At 38.0% G+C, this 24,618-nt stretch overlaps 1 protein-coding gene across 7 annotated transcripts in view; it reads left to right on the top strand.

Moving 5' to 3' along the window:
• The window catches only part of Grk4 (G protein-coupled receptor kinase 4), a 79,607-nt gene that overhangs the window by 9,477 nt on the left and 45,512 nt on the right, over positions 1-24,618 (top strand). For 6 of the 7 annotated variants that reach the window (XM_085692019.2, XM_085692020.2, XM_048414799.3 and 3 more), the window contains exons 5-8: positions 10,000-10,106; positions 17,161-17,253; positions 18,304-18,367; positions 21,537-21,677. In XM_085692019.2, coding sequence (XP_085548145.1) covers positions 10,000-10,106; positions 17,161-17,253; positions 18,304-18,367; positions 21,537-21,677 — 405 coding nt within the window. The remainder of the gene's footprint in view (positions 1-9,999; positions 10,107-17,160; positions 17,254-18,303; positions 18,368-21,536; positions 21,678-24,618) is intronic. The other variant, XM_048414803.3, reaches the window with a different exon arrangement.

Genomic DNA, 24,618 nt, shown 5'->3' with positions numbered 1-24,618 from the left:
TTCTTTGCCTATAGACTGGCCTCAGAACCACCAGGACCACTTACCTCAAGGACTGTTGAGATCGAAGGCATGCATTACTATCCCTGGTCACTTCGTATACATTTCTCTTTAGTTTAGTTTTTTTTTTTTTAATCACATCACAATAATTCTCTAGTTTTTAGGGTTTTGCTTTTTAAAAAAATGGTAATGGGTGTTTTGTTTATTTGTCTGTGTACCACATGTGCACAAAAGAGGGAAACAGGTTCCCTGAAACTGAAATTACAGACAGTTGTGAGTTGCTTTGTGGGTGCTGGGAATTGAACCTGGGTCCTCTGGAAGAGCAGCCAGTAGGTGCTTTTAACTGCTGAGTCATCTCTTCAGCCCCAGTTTTTATTTCTGTTGTCTTACTAGGCTCTTGAAGTTTAGGGTATTGCCATATTAATATAAGTAGTGTCCCATGATATGGGGTAGAGGGTATATCCCAACATGTTAAATCTAACCACTTGCCACCAAAGAAAGCTTTTCGTTTGTTTGTCTTTTGTTTTGAGACAGGATTTCCTTGTATAGCTTTGAGTGGCTAATTCTCTCAGCAATCATTAGTTGCCTGTAGTTCTTTGTTGAGGGGTGGGATGCTGAAAATTTTTACTGCTTTCGGTTAACATGTCTGTTAATATAGCCATTTTTTCTTGGTCTTGTTTATGCAGCCATTTCTGTTTCATAGCAGACTTCCTGGTATTCTGACTCTTATAGTCTTTCTGTCCCCTCTTCTGTGATATTCTTTGAGCCATTGATACGGGAGCTGTAATATAGATATATCTTTTTTTGAAGTAATTTATTTGTGTGTGTGTGTTCATTGGTGTTTTGGCTGCTTGTATGTCTGTGTGAGTGTGTCAGAAACTTTAGAACTGTGGTTACAGGCAGGTGTGAGCTGTCATGTGGATACTGGGAATTGAACCTAGGTTCTCTGGAAGAGCAGTCAGTGCTCTTAGCCTCTGAGCCAACTCTCCAGCCCTAGATAAACTTTTCTTTCTTTTCTTGTTTTTGTTTTTTGTTTAGTTTTGTTCTGTTTTTTTGCAACAAGGTTTCACAGTGTAGCTCTGGCTATCCTGGAACTCACTCTGTACACCAGGCTGACCTGGAACTCACAGAGATTCACCTGCCTCTGCCTCCCAAGTGCTGAGATTAAAGTCAAGCCACCATCACCCGGCTAGATATATCTTTTGAGATTAGGCTCCCAGTGATCTTAGCATCACGTCCAGTTGTGGTTTTCTATGATAATCTCCATTTGCTTTATAGAGAGGCTTCTTGAATGAGGGGTAGTAGCTAGATTTATCTTGGGTATAAGGATGAGATTTAGAATAAGGTAAGAGATTATGTTTATTTTAGTCACTGTTATGTTGTGAAGTAAAACTTAAGACCTTTGTAAGTCCAAACCCAGATCAGGAACCAATGTTTTTCAGCAAAAGCAGCTTATTAAAACTTGTTATAACTGAAATTAATGCTATAAATAACTTCCTTTCTGCCGGGCGGTGGTGGTGCACCCCTTTAATCCCAGCACTTGGGAGGCAGAGACAGGAGGATCTCTGTGAGTTCGAAGCCAGCCTGGTCTACAAGAGCTAGTTTCAGGACAGGCTCCAAAAGCTATAGAGAAACCCTGTCTTGAAAAAACAAAAACAAAAGCAAAAGCAAAAACAAAAACAAAAAAAAAATAACTTCCTTTCTGATTGGTAGGCTTTTTAGCAGTACTAGAGAGATGACTTAATTGCTAAGAGCTTACTGTACAAGCATGAGGGCCCAAGTCTAGATCATCAGCACTCATATAAAATATTGATGCATACCTGTAATTTTAGTTTTGGGTCGGTGGAGATATGAGCAACTTAGGGGCTTGATGGCCAGTCAGTAAGCTCCAGGTTCAGTACACACATCTATATACACAGAGAGACAGAGACAGAGAGAGGCAGAGATCATCCTCAGTTCTGGGAAGGGTCCTATATTGTAACAGTAGAAGTGTTACTAGCAATGGTAGTTAACATTAGTGACTACTTTAAGCCTTATGCATGTAGTAAATCACTTCATCTTCCCAACAACCTGGTGATGTACTTACTATTTTTATGTGATTGGATTGAAAGGCATAGTTACGTAACTTATCCAAACTTGCACAGCTAGTAGATATCAGTGCCAGGTGCCAAACATGTAGAGACTGTGGTATCACATGGAAGAAGGACAGGGACTGATTTGTAAAACCAAAAAGTCTGCCTTGTAGAAAATAGGGGGAAATGGGGATAGAAAAATTTGAATAAGAGGGAATCAAAAATAAGGAGTGGAAAGATTCTGATTGTCCTTTAGCACAGTAGGGTAATTATTAGTTGAAACACCCTGATATGTTTCAAATTGACTAGAAGAGTATGAGATTCTCAGGCTACATCAATAATGATTAGATAGAAATGATAGAGATAGAAATTCTTATTACTCTGATTGATGAATACACATTGCTGTATAGGCATTTAATTACTATAATGTATGCCATAAAGATGAACAGAGTTTTGGCTAGATATGATGGTGCACATCTTAAATCCCAGCACTCAGGAGACAGAATAAGGTGTATTTCTGTGAGTTTGAGGCCAGCTTGGTTTATATAGTGAGTTTCATCTAGGCCAGCCAGGACTACATCCTGAAACTCTTACTCAAAAATTAGCAAAAAAGAATAAAAGTTATACAAAGTTTAAGGATAATATTAGAGAAGGGCAAAAAGAGAATGTAGGAAGGGGCACGCCTATCCTCTAGACCAGAGGTTTTCAATCTATGGGTCCACCTAGGACCATTGGAAATAGCAGATAGTTTACATTATGATTCATAATAGTAGCAAAATTACACTTACAAAGTAGCGATGAAAATATTTTTATGATTGCGGTCACTATGGCATGAGAAACTGTATTAGAAAAGAGTTGCCACATTAGGAAGGTTGAGAACCACTGCTCTCGGTGGACATTAATCCTTTCAGGAAGGCTCTGTACTTATGACCTAAACATTTCTTAAAGATCCTAGATCCCCATATCTCTGAAATGCCAGCTAAATCTCAATCTGAGTTTTAGAGAAATGAGATATGCAAACTATAGCATTTGGTGAAAGATTTTTGTGAACTTCTTTTTTTTTCCTTTTTCTTTTTTATGTATTTGTATGTGTGTGGTATGTGCACATGTATGTATGTGCTTGAGTATCAGTACACATGTGTGCATGTGCATCTCGAGGCCTGAGGTTGATATTAGAATCTTCCTTGATTGTTCTTCTTTTTAAAAACGTTTTTAAAATTTATTTTTGAGATTTTATTTTTGTTTTATATGAATGGTTGTTTTGCCTGCATGTATGTCTGTATACCGTGTATAAGCAGTACCCATGGAGGGTAGAAAAGGGTGTCAGATCCCTTAGAACTGGAGTTACAACTGGAGATGGTTGTGAGTTGCCATGTGGGTTCTGGGACCCAAAACTGGGTCCTCTGGAAGAACTACAGCCCCTTATTTTATTTTTGATGTGTATATGAGTATTTTGCCTGCATTATATGCAGGCAACTTGTATATAATGCATACAACTTGTATGCAGTGCCTTACTGAAGTTAGAAGAAGGTGTCATACTCAAGTGGCTATTCTGACCCTGGATTTCCACATCACCCTTAGTAGCAACATGGGCCACAGACTTCAACACTGACCTTGACTGTGATAAGACCCAGACATGGTCCTTGGCAGCCACCTTGGTGGCAGTAGCCTGGTTCTGGATGTCACTGTGGCCCCAGGTTGTGGCACAAGTCACCCAGACCAGCATAGCCCCAGAAGCAGCATGGCCCTTGGACACAACATGGCACCAGGTGGCAGCCCAGACCCAATGAATCCACATAGCTCCCTTGGCAATAAAAGCCATGAACATCAAGACAGACCCTGACTGCAGTAGGGTCACAGACCCAGATATGGCCCCCAGCCCTGACCAAGAAGTCACCATGACCCTAAATAGCAGTATGTGCCTCTTAGGTCTGTATGGCCCTTAATGCAGCATGGTCTCTGAGCACTAATATGGTCCCAGATGACCGATTAGACCACAGAAAACCACATAGCCCTTGGTTGCAACAGAAGCCACAGACATTGACTCAGATCCTAGCTGCAAGGCCATGACCCACATATGGCCCTTGGCAGCGGCGCAGGCCTAGATGACACCATGGCTCTGGGTCACATCACAGGCCAGTCAGATCAGCATGGCTCCAGTGGTGTCATGTCACCTACATGGTTACTGGTTATTGTTATTTATCATTTATTAAAAAATAAAACTTGGGGATAAATATTAAGGATATAAACCTGAGAGAGCCAGGTGGTGGTGGTGCATGCCTTTAATCCCAACACTTGGGAGATGAGATGGAGTCTTCAGAGTTTCAGAACTCCAAAAGCTACGGAGAAACACTGTCTTGAAAAACCAAATAAATAAATAGATAAATAACAAACCTGAGAGAATTGCAAGTGACCATGACACATCACCACCATCCATTTTCTGACTCAAAAAGGGCTGTGTAACCACATGGCCCCACCTTTTCCTCTTCTGAGGACCTCTTTTTCTCTTCTCCTGAGTCCTTCAGGAAACTCTGTGATCCATTCCAGTCAGCTGAATGTGAACCCTGCCTCTCAAACCAATGCCCGACTTCACTGGACATCAGACTATAATACAGACAAAATTCCCATGACATTTCTCCCTTTTTGTAAGAATGATTATCAGGTATTGTTCAAATAGAAAGGAAAGGTATTAACAAAATGAAACTATACAGTAAGAACAGTTATCTAGTAAGAAATACATTCATAACATCCAGTTCATTTGTATTTACCAAATTTAGAGAAAATCCTTCATTTGCATTTTCTCCTGATGAATCTAAAGTTTCAAACCTAATTTACTTTTTTTTAATTTTTAATTTTTTTCCTAATTTACTTTCTTACAAGATTAAGGAGCACTGTAAATGTCTTCAACCTCATTAAAGATCTGAGATGGAAATAATATTACCTGAGCAAACAAGGCGTGCAGAGCAAATAATTTTAAGAAATGACAGAAACAGCTTTATAAGGAATTGATGTACACATAAATAAGAAACATTACTAGAATTAATAAATGACATTGACAAGGTTGATAGATACTAGATTGTTACACAAAATTTTGTTGTAAAGTTATACAGTAAGAACAATAAGAAAGTAATTCCATTATATTTTCATCAAAATGAATAAAATACTTAGAAACAACAGAATAAGTACAACATTTGTATATTCATCAATGAAACACTGAAAAATGAAAGAACATCTAAATAAATGAGAAAACTATATGTTCATGGATCAAAAGACAGTATTTACTAACATGGTCAATTCTCAGCAAATTTCTATATGTTTTCAATATATTCCCCGTTGAATTGATCTGCTTCTTTTGTAGAAATCAGCAAACTGAGATTATATTTAACGGGTCCCAAATAATTATATTCCTAGTGGAGAGAACATAATTGGAGAATTCACACTTCTCATCTACAAAGTTAGAATAGTCAAGACAATGTGGTACATTAAGGATAGATATACAGGTCAGTGGCATAGAATAAGAATCAAGTAAACCTATATGCTTACTGTCAATCAGCTTAATATAAGGCCACCAAGACCACCCAGAAGGAGAAGGCATAGTCTTTTCAACAAATGATGCTGGAATAATAGAAATCTACATATAAAATAATGAAGTGGTTCTCTTGCCTCATACCACAAGCAAAAAGTAAACTCCAAATGGATGTAGACCAAAATGAAATAGCCAAAAAAGTATGCAGCTTTCAATATATTCTAATAGTCAGACTGTAAGAAACTTTCATAATTCAGCAATAAGAACCCTGAAATTTATTTTAAAAATCATTTATTTGATGGGTTTTGTGAGTATGGTGCACAAATTTGGAAGAGTGTGGGACCCCTTGGAACAGTAGTTACTGTTGGTTGTGAGTCACGATGTGAGTTCTGATAATCAAACGTGGGTCCTCAGGATCCAGTGCTCTTCACTGCTGAGCCATCTCTCCAGCCCTAAAATTGTATTTTATGTTTATGAGTGTTTTGCCTGCATGTGTATCTGTATACCACCTGTGTTCAGGTTGTCTGTGGAGGCCAGAAGAGGGTGTCAGATTCCCCAGAACTAGAGTTATGGATGGTTGTGAGTCACAGTGTGGATGCTGACAACTGAACCCAGGTCCGGAAGAACAGCCAGTGCTCTTAACTGCTGAGTTATCGTTTCAGCTCTGCTTTTTAAAAAAATAGCAAAGTAAATGTGTTTTGTAGAAAACTGAAAGTTTTGATGGTAGCTAGATTCCTCATAGTCAGAAGTCAGTCTGGAATTCATTTATGGACTTTAATTATAAATAAAAATCTGGATTTTTTTTTCTTAATCTAGATGATGACTTTCTCATGTGTTTTCTTTTTTCCAGAAAATTCTACATAAGGTTTTTTAAAAACTAGGAAACTGGGACCCAGGGACATTGTCAGTGAGAATACAAAGTGGTAGACCCATTGTAGAGGGGGAGTTTCATGGTGAATATCAGTATTTAAGATGTGTGTATTCGAGGCTGAAGAGATGACATAACAGCTGAGAGCAATTACTGCTCTTCCAGAAACCAGACCCTGGTTTGGTTTCCAGCGCATATGTGGCAGCTCACAATAGTCTCTTTTTCCAGTTCCAGAATATTGGACACCCTCTTCTTGCCTGAGAGTACTGTGCACACATGGTACACAGACATATATACAGGCAAAACACCCAAACAGTAAATAAAAAATAAAATGTTCAAGTTTTTTAATGTGTGTATTCTTTGACCTAATAATTCTATTTTTTGTTTGTTTGTTTGTTTTTTGAGTCAGGGTTTCTCTGAGTAGCCCTGACTATCCTGGAACTCACCCCTGTAGACCAGGCAGGTTTCAAACCCACTTTCCTCTGTCTCCTGAATGCTGGGATCAAATGCATGTGCCACCACTGCCCTGCATGGTTATTCTGTTTTTAAGAACCCATTCTGTGGGAACCAAAAAGCTAGAGGTGTTGGTGGTAATGGTGCTTGTAGTAGTAAAACTGGCAAATAAAATGTTTAGTCAGTGCCTGCTTACAAAGGCTATACACATATATACATGTATTTTCCTGTTTGTATGAAGATGAAAAATCTGAAGAGATATTTGTGTAATTTAAATTTTTTTTTAAATGGTTTATTTAACTTTATTTTATGTGCATGGGTGTGAAGGTGTTAAATCCCCTGGAACTAGATCTTCAGACAGTTGAGAGCTGCCATGTGGGTGCTGGGAATTGAACCCGGGTCCTCTGGAAGAACAGTCAGTGCTCTTAACCACTGAGCCATCTCTCTCCAGCCCCTGTAATTTAAATTTTTAAACTGTAATTGAAAAATATACAATGAAATTTACATTAACCATTTCTTTGTTTTGGTTTTTGAGACAGAGTCTCTGTACTTAGCTCCGGTAGTCCTAGAAATATCTGTATAAACTAGGCTGTCCTTGAAATCAGAAAGATCATCCTGCCTCTAAGTCCTAGGATTAAAGGCATACACTACTACACCCAACAACTATTTCTTTTTAATATAATATGAATTGATTAATTATTGATTATTTGAGAATTTATTTCACGCATACAATGTATTTTGATAATATTCACTTTTCATCTCCCCTCTAATTCCTCCCAGGTTCAACCCCTCACACTCTGCCTCCTCCTAACTTATGTCTTCTTTTTTTAAAAAAAATAATCCCCTGAGTCCTGTTTGCACCATCCATAAACTCAAGGGTATGGAGCTATGCCCTGGAGTATGATTTGATTTATCAGGGACCACACCCTTAATGAAAACCGAGTCTTCTTTCCTCAAAAGCCATCAACTGCCAGTAGCCCCCTTTCTAAAGGTGGGGGTTTATGAGCCCTTTCCCCTTCTTGCTACATTGATAACTGACTTGAACCTGTGAAGGTTTTGTGCAGTCAGCCACAGCTAATGAAAGTTCATAACTAGTGGTCATATCATGTCCAGGAGATACCACTTTGATTCAGTTCTTCCCAACTTGTAGCTCTTGTAATCTTTCTGTCCCCTCTTTTAAGAAGAGTACCCGAATCCTAGAGGTAAGGAACATGATGTCCCATTGTGACTGAGGATTCCATAGACACTTATTTACAATTTTGATCAATTGTGATTTCTGCTTAAATTTTTAAACTGTAATTGAAAAATATACAATGAAATTTACATTAACCATTTCTTTGTTTTGGTTTTTGAGACAGAATCTCTGTACTTAGCTCCGGTAGTCCTAGAAATATCTGTATAAACTAGGCTGTCCTTGAAATCAGAAAGATCATCCTGCCTCTAAGTCCTAGGATTAAAGGCATACACTACTACACCCAACAACTATTTCTTTTTAATATAATATGAATTGATTAATTATTGATTATTTGAGAATTATTTCTCAAAATAATCAATTTTGAGAAAAATTTGAGATTATTTGAGAAGGGTGTGGTCCCTGATAAATCAAATCATACACACAAAGAAAGTCCTCTAGTGTGGACTAAGAACTTTACTGATCTATGGGTATAAAGATACAAATTTAGAGGGCAGTTTCATACTATGTCCCCTTAGCAAAATAATAATAATATATTCACCCCTGGGGCCTTTGAACTCCTGGATCATGGGTTTGGGGCTAGTAATAGGCTTGAGTTTCCTCTTATGGAATTGGCCTTAAATTCACCTGGAAAGTGATTTGTTATCCCCATAACATGCGCACTACAATTGCACCCATGAATATACCTCACTATGCTGTCCATTGTTGTAGCTCACAGGGTTTACAGCTGGTTAAGATTGTGGATGACTTTCTCCCTGATAAATACACACAGCACCTTCTGGTACTGTGAGAACAAATTAGTCAGGTGGAAGCTTCCTGGTCAATACCTGCTTAATTTCTCCGTGTCCTGTGATTAGAGTGTGTGGTATCTGTTTCTAAGTGTATATACTTGAATAATGTTAAGTACATTTACACTGTTATGTAAACAGTCTCTAGAACCTTTTTATCATTCATAAAGAAAGCACTGACATCAGCAGTCTGATCTCTTTTCTCTCTCACACATATCAATCACTCTTCTACTTCCTGCCATTTTCAGTTTTACTGCCCACATATATATCTATAAGTGAAATTAATACTTTTGAAACTGGCTTATTTTGTTCAGTGTAATTCCCTTAATGATCATTTATGTTGTAGAATGAGTCAAAATTCCTTTTCTAATGTTTTAAAATTAATTAATTAACTTTGCAGTGCTAGGGATTGAACTCAAGACAAGTATTATGACACAGGGCTATGTCCTTAGCCCAAGAATGTCCTTTTAAAAGCCTTTTCTTGCTCTGGAGAGGTGGCTCAGTGGTTAAGAGCACTGGCTGTCTTCTAGAGGTCCTGGTTCTACTCTCAGTGCCCATTTGATGGCTCACAACTCCAGTTTCAGGGAATCTGATGCCCTCCTGATTTCTGATGCCCTCCTGATTTCTGTTGGCTCTGCATACATGGTGCCCATTCATGCAAACGAAACATACATTATATAAAACAAAATCCTTTTTCCTTTTTATGTCTGTCCAGCCATGTCCAGTTCATGGACCTAGGCTGTTTTTCATGCTAGGCTTGTGCAGTACTGGGGACTAAACCCAGGTCTTGCTGCATGCTAGACAAATGCTCTATCAACCATATCCCTAGTCCCGCTGGTCTTATTTTTGGCTAACAAGAGTAATATGGCAGTAGATATGCTATGGGTGTACAAATTCTTCTTGAGATCTTGTTTTCTGTTCTATACATGTTTTGAGTTTATAAGAACAGATCTAGAAAGCAGACTAAATGCTGGAAGGGAGTACTAGATTAGGACTTTGACTTAATATTTCATATACTCAAAAATTTATAGTAGGCATTATGTCCTTGTATGATTGATAAACTATGAAAAAAACTAATTATATTTGGTTTGTGCAATATTTAGAAGTCAGAAGTCCCCTTACCACAGATACCTCCAGCTGTTGTGAAAACCTGTAAATGGAATCTGAAGAAGAATTCCTCCCCTAAAAATGTTTTCCAGGAATGTGCTGGGTAAGTGTTCTATGCTCGACCTTGCATATATTATGGGTATTTGAGTTTGTTGAGACATAATCTTATAAAGCCTAGGTGGGCTTAAAACTCACTTTGTAAGCTAAAGTTAGCCTTGAATTTCTGGTCCTGCCACTACTTCTGAAGTTCTAAGATGGTAAGCGTGTATCATGTGCTAGACCTGGCTTGTTTACGTATTATCTATTGGTAACTCCAAGATAGAGGATGACAGAAAGTCTTTTTTTTTTAATCTTTATTTTATACAAGTTAAGCTTTTGTTGTTGTTGTTTTTTGTTTTGTTTTGTTTTTTCTTAAGACAGGATTTTCCTGTATAAAAGTCCTTCCTGTCCTGGAACTCACTTTGTAGTGGCCTTGAATTCAGAAATCTGCCAAGAGACTTGAACCACCTCCACCTAGCTTTTGAACTTTCTTTCTTTCTCTCTCTCTCTCTCTCTCTCTCTCTCTCTCTCTCTCTCTCTCTGGTTTAGCAAGTTAAGTTCTTATCTGGGTAGTTTTGCAATTAAGATGATCCCTTTCAGTAACTTTATGTAGAAATGGTTAAATGAAGAATAATGGTCACATGTGCATAAAGGTTATATTGAAGCGGGTCATGTTGTCAAGACCCAAGATCACAGGATTTCTATGATAATTTTGGGCCATCATTTCTCTGCTTTCCAAAGTGCTTGTGTGTAGCTTGAAAAGAGTCTAAAAATATTTTTTCTAGATCTAAGCATTTCCTGAAAGTATTTTTTATCTGTATTTTTGAAACAGGACAGGGAAGTTCTTTTTTTTTTTCTGTGACAAGAAGCATTTATTAAAGTACAGTTTCACACAAATTGAAGACGATAGGGGTATGTGGCTAGTTGTCAGCTGTTTTTAGAAGTGGTAATTTTGCCTTTCACATTCGTTTAGAAAATAGAAAAGGGGATGCATTTTAACTCATATAAACACAACTTTGTCCCTATATTAGAGTCAAACAGATACAAGAAATCCTTATTTAACATTGACAGAAGAATATTTAATATACACTAGCAAATGAGGTTAAACAATGTATTAAATGTATGAATACCTAATACATAAACAGTGACTTCTTGGTATTTATTTCAGGAATGAAAAATTAAATTATGATTATTATTTTTATCTTTTGTTTGTTTGTCAAGACAAGGTTTCTCTGTGTTACCCTGGCTGTCTTAACTCATTTTATAGACTAGGCTGGCCTTGAGCTCACTGAGATCCACTTGCCTCTTCACCACCACCTGGCTACAAACTTAACACAAGATTTAATTTACCAAGTAGCAGTAGATGTTCCCCTTTTTAAAATTTCTTCACATGTATCTGAGGGGATAGTATGTACCATAGCACCTGTCTGAAGATCTGAGGACAACCTGCCAGACTTGGCTCTCTCTTCCTACCCTGTGGATGTTGGGAATTGAACTCATTGTCTGGCTTGGCAGAAAGTACTCTTGCATTGAGCCATCTTAGTGGTCCCACAATATTTTTTTAAAAATCATGGCAGGAGCCGGGCAGAAGATACAAAGAAACCTGGTCTTGAAAAACCACACACACACACACACACACAAATCAGAGCAGGAAAAGATTTGGGGCTTTTGAACCATTTAGGTATGTTGGAATGATTTAACCAATACCATTTGTTTGTTTTGTTTTTGTTTTGTTTTTTGAGACAGGGTTTCTCTGTTGCTTTGGAGCCTGTCTGGACACTAGCTCTGTAGACCAGGTTGGCCTCTAACTCACAAGGATCCTCCTGCCTCTGTCTCCCAAGTGCTGGGATTAAAGGCAGATGAATCTCTGTGAGTTCAAGACTAGCCTGGTCTACAAAGCTGGTTCCAGGACTCCCTTCCAAAGCTAAAAAAATGAATGAATGAATGAATGAATGAATAAATGAATGATTTTTTTTAGAAGGCTTTAGGACTGGTTAGAGTCTCACCCTTTCAGCACTGATTCTAGCCAATACAATAAAGGAGAAATGGCATCCAAATTTAGTAGAAAGGACTAAAACTCTTTATTTATAGATAATGTAATCTTATATATATAATCTAAACCATTCCATAAACTGATTAAACTGGATTGGCACTGTTACAAGATCACCATTCAAAATTGTGGGGTTTTTTTATATATTAAAAGTTATAATAAAATAATAAAATTAATAATATGATAGTTGCTTTCTTTTTAAAAAATTTTTCATATGTCTTTTATTGATATTTATTGAGCTCTACATTTTTTTCTGCTCTTCTCCCTGCCTTTCCCCTCCCCCAAGGTTCCCATGCTCCCAATTTACTCAAGAGATCTTGTCTTTTTCTACTTTCTACTTCCTATGTAGATTAGATCTATGTAAGTCTATCTTAGTGTCCACATTGTTGTCTAAATTCTCTGGAATTGTGGTTTGTAGGCTTGCTTTCTTTGCTTTATGTTTAAAAACCACCTATGAGTGAGTACATGTGATAATTGTCTTTCTGTGTCTGGGTTACCTCACTCAAAATAATGGTTTCTAGCTCCATCCATTTTCCTGCAAAATTCAAGATGTCGTTATTTTTTTTCTGCTGTGTAGTACTCCATGTGTAAATGTACCACATTTTCCTTATCCATTCTTCGGTCAAGAGGGGCATTTAGGTTGTCTTCAGATTCTGGCTATGACAAACAAAGCTGCTATGAACATAGTTGAGTACATGTCCTTGTGGCATGGAAGTTCTTAAGTATGACGTTTGACTAAATTCGGCTTCCTCATGAGCATGGTACAAAAGTGATTTCTGAGGAAATCTGGTAATAAGAAGGTGGTGTTTTTGTAGCTCTGTGGATAGTCACTTGTCTTACAGAAAGGAAACTAAAGACCTGAGAAATGTGGAAAAGCTTATCCTAAGCTCTGAGAATATTTAAGTGACATTTTCATTGTGCTTTGAAGATTCCTCTGGTCAGATGTGGTTTATCACTTGTACCTCCCGCATGCAGTGGGAACTTCAGTTCCAGGGGACCTAGTACCCTCACCCAGAATAAATGCAGGCAAAACACCAATGCACATAAAAATAAATCAATCTTCAAAAAAGAGACTTTGTGGGGCTGGAGAGATGGCTCGGCGGTTAAGAGCATTGCCTGTTTTTCTGAAGGTCCAGAGTTCAAATCCCAGCAACCACATGGTGGCTCACAACCATCTGTAATGAGGTCTGGTGCCCTCTTCTGGTCTGAAGGCATACGTGTAGACAGAATATTGTATACATAATAAATAAATGAATATTAAAAAAAGAGACCTTGTCTCCAAAAGAGGAAACAACAGCAAAACCCAACAATACAGAACAAAAAGAAAAAAGAATATATATATATATATTTGTTCTGGATACAATTTAGGATGTCTTGGAAGATGGGAAAGTATGTGCAAGAGCTGCATGAGTTAGATATTATCTGACCGCTAATCTGTAAAGTTTGAGATACGCAGCAGCAATCCATTTTCTTCTTGTTTTTCTTCAGTGGATTGGTTAGATAGTCAGGGACTTGGAAATTTTTGAGCATGATTAGAAAAATGGTGAGAAAGACATTTGGGGAAAAGTTTGTGAATCTGTCCAGATGGGTGAAGGACATGAAGATAGAAGATACTCATTCCCATGTAAATGCCCATCCAAAGATGACTTGAGCAGGAAAGGTTCAGTAATTAAGCAGATAGGATAACCTAATCTGTGGACAGTCAGCCTCTTTTCCCAGCCAACCCTATCATTGCCCAAAACCAGAATGACCATAGTGACAGAGATGGAGGCTATGTGTGGGATTGACAACATGAACTTCTACTCACCAAATCTGACAGCTGCTGCTCAGTGCCAGATCTGCTCAAGATATGACACCGTTTTCCTGGTCAGGTTGACTATGTTGGACACTTCCTCTGTAGAAAGGATAATTTGTCTTTACTGGGGTAGATACTTAATCTGGTTATAGATTTGCCTTTCCTGCACATACTGGTTCTGCAAAAGCTAACATCCATGGATTTACAGAATGCCTCATCACCATCATGGTATCCCACACAATATTGTTTCTGACCAAGGAACTCACTTCTAGAAAAGTGAGACAGTGGACCAACAATCATGAAATCCATTGGTCTTAACCTGTTCCCTACCATCCTGAAGCAACTGGCCAGATAGAAAAATGGAATAGCCTTTGGAATACACAATTACAGAGCTAATTAGGAGACAGTAGTCTGGACTGCTGGGGTAGGGTTCTTCAGAAGGTGGTGTATGCTTTACATCAATATTCAATATATGATTTAGTTTTTCTCATAGTCAGGTTCTATGGGTCCAGGAATTAAGAGTTAGAGAAGGGTGATAGTGAGTAGGAAAATTTTTGCTTCCTATTCCTGTGACTTAAAGTCCTACTAGCGTAGAAGTTTTGGTTCCAGAGGGGGAACTGCACCTGCCAGGAGAGAGTACAAATATTCAATTGAATTGGAAGCTCATACTTCCCCCTGGTCTTTGGGCTTCTAATGTCCTTAAACAAACAGACTAAGAAAGGAATAACTGATTTAGGAAGGATGATTGATCCAGACTACCATGAGGACTCTGGATTGCTTACCATCGGATTGCTTCTCCACAGTGGAGGTAAGAAAGGTTATGTCTGGTATTAAGGAGATCCTTTAGGACATCTCTTGGTGCTACCATGTCCTGTGACTAAATTCAGTGGGGAAGTACAGCAACCCAATCCTGACAGGATGACGAAGGACACAGACCATTCAGTAATGGAGGTATAGATCACTCCAGGAAAAGAGCCAAAACCAGCTGAGTTGCTTGCTGAGGGTGAATGAAATACAGAATGGGTAGTAGAGGAAGGCTAAAGCCACATGATCAGTTTCAAAACAAAGATTATAATTGATATGAGTGTTTTTGTTATGTTTTGTTAAGAATTTGTAATTGTTTATGTGAGAATGGAGCATAAAAATGAGGTAGACTAATGTCTCATGTAATAGCCAACTTTATTCAGAATATCAGGTAGTTTATACTCTGAGAGTTAAGAAGAATCACATTAGTAAGATGTTCAATCACAACGAACAACATGCTTTTCCATAGAGACCTATAAACATAACAATAGTCAACTGTAATGAATAAAGTAAAGTAAACTCACTCCTCTCTTCTATACCTAGGAGGGGCATGAAAACACATTTCAAGAACAAATGCGTGTTTTTAAAGAAACAGATCCTAAGTGCTCAGTTAATAATATTTCCTTCTTGGGTCTCTGAGGGAGTTGAAGACTAAGTAGTTATAGTTTCTCTTGTTTACCAGACTCAGAAAAGTAATGCACTAAAGAAATGTAAAGTATATAAGGTTGAGAGACATAAAAAGATAATTTTGAGTTGTTAATACAAGTTATAATAAATAGAAAGTGAATTAGGTACAACACTTGGGCTCACCAAGATAGGATTTAGATAATGGAATATTTTCTCTGAATCTGTCAAATACAAATGGACTAGGCATTGTTGATGTACTTATTGCCTGAAGATACGTAATTATTGTACTTACTGCATATAGTTTTTCTTATATTAGTTATAGCCTTCTTTATTTTAGCCAAAAGGGGAAATGTAGTGATAGTGTGTTTGTGTTTTAATAACTAAAGTTTGCCTGAAGGACCAGAGTGCCAAGCTAAGCCACTAGAAGCTAGGCAGTGGTGGCACACACCTTTAATTTTAGAACTTGGGGGACAGATCGGTCTAGACCACTCTGGGCTACACGAAATTGATGCAGTCTAAAAGAGAAACAGCTCACACAAAGGTGGTCCCAGCACTTGGAAGTCACACACCTTTAATCCCAGCACCAGGGTGGTAGAGACAGGAGTAATATGGCTTGGGGGAGAGAGAAATATAAGACAGGAGGAGACAGGAGCTCAGTGTAGTCTGAAGAGCAGTGCAGTCTGAGGACAGGATCATCCCTTTGATCTGAGCATTGGTAGAAGTAAGAACTAGTGACTGGCCACTCTGCTTCTCTGATTCTTCAGCTTCCACCCCCCGATAATTGACTCCGAGATTTTATTACTAAGACCAATTAGAATTTGTGCTACAGTCTTGTTTTCTTGGAGTTTTTTCATAAGAACTCAGAATTCCCTTACACTACTTCATTCTTAGACCTTGTTCCAACCGTTAAATCATATTTAAGTTTGAGATACTACAAGAATATTCCCTCAAAGGGATTTTGCCACCTATATTAAAATCTATAATGTATTCACAATTGTACATGGGATAGTCATATCATATTAGGCATAATCATGACCTGGTTATTGTTTTCATTTGGAAATTATGACATAAGGAGATATGATTGTGTATAAAGTTGTGATGGCTATTCTTGCTTGTCAACTTGTCTATATCTGTGATTAACTAAAACCCAAGTGGTTGGGTACACCTGTAAGGGATTTTTTCTTTTTTCTTTTTTTTTTTTAAGATTTATCTACTTATATATACAGGGTTCTGTACACCAGACTTCATTACAGATGGTTGTAAGCTACCATGTGGTTGCTGGGAATTGAACTCAGGTTCTTTGGAAGAGCAGCCAGCGCTCTTAACTGCTGAGCCATTTCTCCAGCCCCCAAGAGATTTTTTCTTAACTAAATCATTCGAAACAGGAAGATCAACACTAAATCCAGATTTTAGAAGGTGGGAAGATCTGCCTTAAATCTGGGCCACACATTCTGGTGGTAACCTTTATAAAGGACATCGAAGAAGGAAGCTCTTGCTTTTTGCCTGGTTGTCCTCAATCTCTCTGGAAAATTTATTTCTTTACATTAGAGCCATTTCTTTGGCATTCCAGTGTATGCTAAAGACCACATCCAGCCTTGTGGATTGAACAACTACTGTATTCTTGATTTTCCATTGGTAGACAGCTATTGTTGAACTAGCTAGACTTTCAGAGAGTAAAAAGATTCCATTTCTTCAAAATATTTTAGATGTTCACTGATGATACCAGAATCTATGTTCCTCTGTAATGGCAATTCTGTATACCGAATTGTGCATAAAGCACCTTTCTCAGTGAATGCTTCTTAACTATGATAAATGTATATAACTGGATCAAATATTTTCTAGAATTGTCTATACCTATTTGAGTGAAACACCATTTGAAGAATACCAAGACAGTACATACTTCTGTCGATTTTTACAATGGAAATGGCTAGAAAGGTAGGTTTTAATTTAATTCTGAATGAAAGTAACTTTTTACAATACATACTACTTGATGTTCAGTTCAGTTTTCTACATGTCAAAATGTTACTGAAAATCTTGAGTTGTATGTATTATTTTACATGGAAATCTTTAGTAGATTGAATGTTATATAATTCCTTCTGATTCAGTGGACCCTGTTCTCTTTCTTTAAAATGGCAGTTAACTCTCATTGTACATCAAGGCCACATCTACTACAATAAGGCCATACCTCCCAATAGTGCCGTTCCCCATGAGTCTGTAGGGGCCATTTTAATTCAAACCACCATATCCTATGCTGCTTCACTCTTTGCTGGGAAATGCATGTACAATGTGTAGACCAGTATTTGGTGAACCAAAGAAATGCCACAAAAGCATCAGCTGCTATTAGTACTATCACAATAGTATTTCAATTAGTACTATTGTGATTATTATTTCTAAAATTAATAGTTGACAACCCCTCCCCCAACACACACACTTTTTGAGATTAGGTTTCATTATGTTGTCTGGTTGGCTTGGAACTTACTATGTAGACCAGGCTGGCCTTAAACAGGGATCTGTTTTCCTCTGCCTTCTGAGTACTGCAATTAAAGATATGTGCCACCATACCCAGCATACATGCATATATATGCATTTTACATTTTGAGGTACTTTACTTAAAGAAAAGTATGATATGTTTATGTAGTTTTCCTCAGCAACCTTTTGACAAGTTGTAAAGTATGCCAAAAATTGATCTATGAAGTGTAAACATACATATTTCCTAGAATGGGCTGCTTGTGTATTCATCTTAAATTAGAATAACCAATCTGTTGTATATTTTGTGTCAATGATTTTAATAAATTTTAAATGTGCTTGTTTCTCTGAGTAAAAAAAATTGAGAGTTGTGAGTCCTGATCATAGACATCTTTGTCTTGGGCACTGTTTCAGGCAACATGGGCCAACAGATAGGACTAATACAAGCTCTAAGTAGGCTTTTCTATTTTAAAATAACAGTGCAATGTGAGATCTGAAACTTTTTTTTCAATTGGTTAGGCAGCCAGTAACAAAGAAAACGTTCAGACATTACAGAGTACTAGGAAAAGGCGGGTTTGGAGAGGTAAGTAACCTGTGCCAGTTACGACAGTACTTCTGTTAGAAAGGTAGCCAGTCATCTACACACATGAGCTCAGGTAATGTATCAACTTTATCGATATACTTATCTCCTTTATGGTTTTTTTTTTTTGAGAATAGTTTCAGGCAACTTGATATGAAGGTGAATTTTTGATCAAAAGGTATTTCTGCTTTAAGCTTTAAAACAATAACAACAACAAAAACCTTATCTTTGTGACTTCTCTTTCCATTTTCCATTCTGACAGAGTTATTTTTTCATGCTTGATATTTAAGTTAGCAGGTTAGCAGACTGAAAAGCTTGTGAAATTTCTGTTATTCAGGCCTAGCTCTAAAATTTACATTGCATAGAGTGCTGTTTATTTTTGAAGAGATGATGTCTCACCCAAGTTGTCTCTAAACTCCTAGGTATAATAACTCCTGCCACCTCAGCAAGCTGGGACCACAAATCCATGCCACTGTAGCTAATCAGAGGACATTGTCAAATATGCTTATTTAACTCATTTGTGTTTAGACATTGTCCTAGTGTGATCCATGAAGTGTAAACATACACTTGATTAAAACACCATGACCAAAAGGATCTTAGGAAGGAAAGAGTTTGTTTGTCTCTAACACTTTTAGGGCTCAGACTATCATTAGGGAATGCCGCAGCACCATGGATGAATGCTGTTACTGGCTTCCTTCCTCTGGGTTGTGCTCAGCCAGTTTTCTTATACAGCCCAGGGCCACCTGCCCAGAGGTGTGACTGCCTATAGTAGCTGTACCCTTCTCTATCAATTAACTATCAAGAAGGTAACCCACAGACATGCCTCAGGGCAGTCTGATGGAGGCTATTCCTCAATTGAAATTCCCTATTCCAAATTCTAGGTTGCATCAAGCTGATGATAAAAACAAATCAGTATAGATACATATGTACCTTATACCTGCATTAAAAGGTATTCAGGGCCTCTTTTGATGCCTTTTGTGCCTGTAATTGTAAGTTTTAGACTGACTTGGATTATATAGTGAGACCCTGTCTGAAAAAAAAAAGTGTTCAGATCTAGGTACATTGAACATGGTATAGCCCTAGCTTCCCATATACAAAACCTTAAGTATGATACTCAACACCTTTAAAAAAATATTTTAAAATGTGTGAATTCAGAAAATCTTAGGGAAACTTCACAAAGATTCTTGAGGGATAGGTTTTAAACATGAGAGCTGTATTGGATAGAGATCACCTATAGCAGTTAGATAGAGAGTAGTGCTTCTGGGCGTTGGTGGTGGCACATGTCTTTAATCCTAGCACTTGGGAGGCAGAGGCAGGCCAATCTCTGTGAGTTCAAGGCCAGCCTGATCTACAGAACAAGTGCTAGGATAGGCTCCAAAGCTACACAGAGAAACCCTGTCTCAAAAAAAGGGGGGGGGGCTGGAGAGATGGCTTAGTGGTTAAGGGCACTGGCTATTCTTCCAGAGTTCCTGAGTTCAATTCCCTGCAACCACATGGTGACTCACAACCATCTGCAATGAGATCTGATGCCTTCTCTAGCTTCTGCAGGCACACATACAGACAGAACACTATATACATAATAAATAAATAAATCTAAAAAAATAGAGAATAGTGCACAGTTCTGATGTGATAATATAAAGGGACATTAATTGTCCTGTTAATTATCAGGAGTGGTCATGTTCAGCCTATGAATTTCTAATTCCCCACAAGACAGGCAAGCCATTAGGAACTAGCACTTTTTAAAATAAGAAACAAGTTACATTGCCCAGATGTGATTTGCAGCATATATGTGCTTTAAAACAAATGCAGAATCCACCAGCATTGCCTCAAAATTAATTTAATTAAGAGTTACTGTGCTCAAGTGATCTCTGTCAGATCAATTTGCATGTTGAGGTGAAGGAAGTGGGCCAGAACTGCCATCTCTGTGTTAGAGGAGTACCCCGATACAGCTGGAGACTTCCATAATTTATGGGGTTGCATTTGACCAGTTCACCCAACACTTGTAAGTGCTTCATGGGGATAGTGTGTAAGGAATCATTCCTCTGTGTAATGTGTTGTAGACCAGAGACTTTTCTCTCTTCAGCTCATGCTATCTTTCTTGATCTCCAGGAACAAAACATTAGATTTTGGCAAGGGGCAGATGAGAAGATGTTTTAGGGAGCTGGATATTATGTTAATAAAAAATGAAATTCTAAGTTATAATCACATATATGATTTAATCTTGATTCAGTAGGATCACATCAGCAAGTTTTAATCATTGTGAAAGTCTTGTTATAGATTATATTTGGATACATTTCCTTGGATTTTTCAAACAAATGATTAGCTGGATGAATTAACTGTGGTAGCTCTTTGCAGACTTTTTTGGGTATGTTAGGCTCTAAGTCAAGGCCCAGAAGACAATGAGCTGTCTGTTTCTACTCTGAATGTCTGTCAGAGGGAGCCTTACTGAGTCAGTACAGGTACAATTGCAGTTCCTATCTCAGTGAGCTTGGAGGGAAAAAATAATTTACTTCTTTTGCCAACAGTAATTCTCTTGCTTATGCTTTAAGTGTTGTAAAGTCAATCTTCAGCTTCCTGAGGCAAGCACAGTGGAAAACATTTGGGCTCATGACTGGTTCCAAAGGTAGCACAGTGTGGTGAGACCAGCATGTACTTCAGAGCTGTGCAAGCCCAGGGTCAAGTCTTGCTTCTGCTTGCCATCAGTTGTGTGATCTTGGGTCACCATCTTGAATTCATATTTGGCAGGAGGATGATGGTCCCTGCTTTAGCTTTCTGAGGACATGGAGGCATTGTGCCTAGCCATAAACTTTTAATTAAAAAATTTCAGAATTATTCAAATTTTCTAAAACTTTTGCTTTTCTAAGAATCTAAAGACATATCAAGACATACTTAAATAGACTCAGCATGATCACATACAAAAACAAGTTCCGTTGTGTCTTGATAAAGCACACTGTTTTGTTCACTTTACTCCCAGCAGCTACTATTGACAAGAAACTGGGAGTCAGGAAAATCCAGTGGAAAACTTCCAGTTATCAATACCCAAATGGCCTTGGCTCATCCCATGCTTTGTCCAGCCTTTACCAGAAAAGATTATCACAGTATTTTAATAGTCTACTTCATATACCCTAAAAATGTCAGGTATATATAAGCCTTTTTCTCCCCTTTAAACTAGGTTTGTGCCTGTCAAGTACGAGCTACAGGAAAAATGTATGCCTGCAAAAAACTAGTAAAAAAAAGAATAAAGAAGAGGAAAAGTGAAAATATGGCTCTGAATGAAAAAAGAATCTTAGAAAAATTGCATAGTAGATTTGTAGTAAGTATCTCATTTTAGTCATGGTATCAGTTACTTTTTTGTTGTGTGATAATATGCTTCTCCAGGGCTGGGTAGTAGTGATGCACACCTTTGATCCCAGCACTTGGGAGGCAGAGGCAGGAGGATCTCTGTGAGTTCAAGACCAGCCTGGTCTATAGAGTGAGTTCCAGGACAGTCAGGGCTGTACAGAGATGCCGTGTCTCGAAAAACAAAACAAACAAACAAACAAATTCATGTATAAAGCAACTTAAGTAAGGAAGGGCTTATTTTGGCTCACAGTTTGAGAAAGAGGTACAGTCTATCATGGTAGACAAGGCATGGCATCTAGAGTATACAGTGGCTGGTCATATTACATCTGCATTAGGAAATAGAGATGTGAATGCTGGTCTCAGCTTGTTTTCTTCCTTTATTCAGTATGGGACCCCAGGCCCTGGAATGGTATCTCTAGTGTTTTCGATAGGTTTTCCCTCAGCTGAACCTTTCTGGAAACATCCTTCCAGATACTGAGGTTTGTTCCGAGGTGATTCTAAATCCTGTCAAGGTGACAAAACTTAATTATCACAGTCTTCCCTTGTATGTTGTTTGAGTCATAGCATTTTGGTCAGCAGTCCTGCTGTAAACTCTTATTCAAGTCATGGACTCAGGTGCTGTGTTTCTTCAGAGTTTTGTGGAGTTCTGCTGTCCCCTATTGGAAATAATTTCATTTTGTAATGATGTCCCTCTTATTCTAGCATTCAAGCATAGGGCAGTGCCGCTCCTACTATTGATTTGTGACTTGTTGCCAGTTTTATGCTGTCAACCATCCCATGCTGTCAGGTCTTCTTCACACTTTGATGATTCCTGATGAGTGCTTTTTCTTCCCCTTGTGACAGCCAAGCTCATGTGTTTGCTGCCTCTCATTGATCAGCCCTGGCCCACCAGCATGGTGACTTTGAGGTACTTGAAGGTTCCTTTTCTAGTCCTCTGACCTCAGTCTCGTATCCATTTTTTGATTTTCTTTCTTTCTTTTATTTTTATTTTATGCACCTGAAGTGTTTGCTACTAGACCTTCAACTACCATGCTCCAATTGTAGGATCTTTCAAATTTTATGCTCACTTTTGCAGATGAGAGCTGAAGATGGGGTAGAGTGGTATGAAACAGGAGTGATCCCAGATTGTAGGATATATGTTGTATAGTGTGGTTTCCCTACTTTTACTTAGATATTCCTTTGAGTGTCTTTTGAAGTATAAAGACTGGTTACGACAAAAGATGAGCTAGGTGGTGGTGGTGCATGCCTTTAATCTCAGCACTTAGTCTGTAGAGGTAGGTGGATCTTTGTGAGATTCAGGCCAGCAGAGCTAGTTCTAGGACATATAGGGCTGTTAGATAGTAGAGAAACACTGTCTCTATAAAAACCAAAACCAAAATCAAAATAAACCGAAAAAAATGCAGAAGATGAACAATGGTTATAAGATGATTCTTAGTGTTAAAATTTATTTCCTGTAAGTCATTTATTTCTTGGTATCATGGTGATCTGCTTTGTAGAGACAGATGTTCCAAACCAGTTCCTCCCCATAGCCAGCATCTGTATTTAGTAACATGAGTCTATGTGTTTATTATGACAGTTTCACATGAAGTGAAGTGATAGTCTTTAATAAAATACTCAGAGCTATTTAAACATGTACAACCTTGAAGCACACAAACCTCAAATCTAACTTTATTAGAGGGATATAAGTAGTTATGGCCTATGACACAACATAATTTTGTTTCTATATTTTTAGCTTTTTCCAAAGAACCTAGACATATTTCATTTTTTCTATGATTCCGTTTTTTTCCTGTTTACAGTGACTCATTGACAGCTTCTGACATACCCTTGAGTCATGGTCCTTCCACTGCCACCTCAATATATACAGAAGCACCCTCTCCTGAGTTCCCACCCCTGTCTGTACTTGCTCCTTACAGTCTATTCCCCATGAAGCAATAATCTGTGGAGCAGTTAAATTGGTCTACACTTTCCTACACTAAACTGTCCTGTGGTCATCTTCACTCTGAGACTGAAATTGAACTCTGCTTCACCCTCTCAGGCATTGAAGCATCAGGCTCCTGTACCCTCTACCACTCAGCTAACCAAGATGTCCCATCAGGCCTGGGAGCTAGGTGTGTCCTCTCTCTGGAAGATCACCACCTCTGTTGATCTTGAATATCATTGCTTTCTGTTTCTGCATTGGTCACTCTTGCTTCACTGTCTGGTGTTTATAGGATAAAAAAAGCAGAACCCTTTGGTGTCTTTTTTGCCACTGGTTCCTAGATCAAGGCTGGTATGATAAATGGTTCTCAGTATTATTTAATATGCGTTAACTCTGTGTAGGATGGATATTCATTCACAGGAGGGGAGAGAGTAAGGGTCTTTGTTTCTTGAAGCATGAATGAGAAATACCATTCAGTTTAACTCTGGTCCGACATATGTCAGTTGATGAGAGTGGACAGTGGTATGCTCTAGATACTTCATCCCACTCTCCTCATTTCCAACCCTCTCCCTTTACCTGCAACTTTACTCTCCTAGCATTTAATAAAAAATGTTGACCAAGTTGGATTTATTCGTTTTATTATAAATGAAAATCAATATAATTTATTACATGACTAGAATAAAGGGAAAAACCATATAGTCAGTTTAATAATTGCACAGAAAGCCTTTTATTACAATCCAGGTCCCATTTATGATTAAGAACTTCTAAGCTAGACGGGAATAATGACTCAGCTATCTTAAGTTTACAACCTAAGCTAAGCTTACAACTTAGCTAGCTCTAAGCAAGCTAATTTTACTTTCTAAGACACATCATTTACCATGTTATGCTATTGGAATGCCCACCCTCATGTCTAGACACCCATTCTCACTATCTCTACTTAACATTATATTGGAAATTCTAGCCAGTGCAACAAAATAAAGGAAAGGAATTAGGG

The sequence above is a fragment of the Myodes glareolus genome, chromosome 8 (genome assembly GCF_982192425.1).
Source record: "Myodes glareolus chromosome 8, mMyoGla1.1, whole genome shotgun sequence".
Taxonomy (NCBI): domain Eukaryota; kingdom Metazoa; phylum Chordata; class Mammalia; order Rodentia; family Cricetidae; genus Myodes; species Myodes glareolus.
Note: the sequence above shows the minus strand (reverse complement) of the source record. Positions and strands in the feature narration are given on the sequence as shown.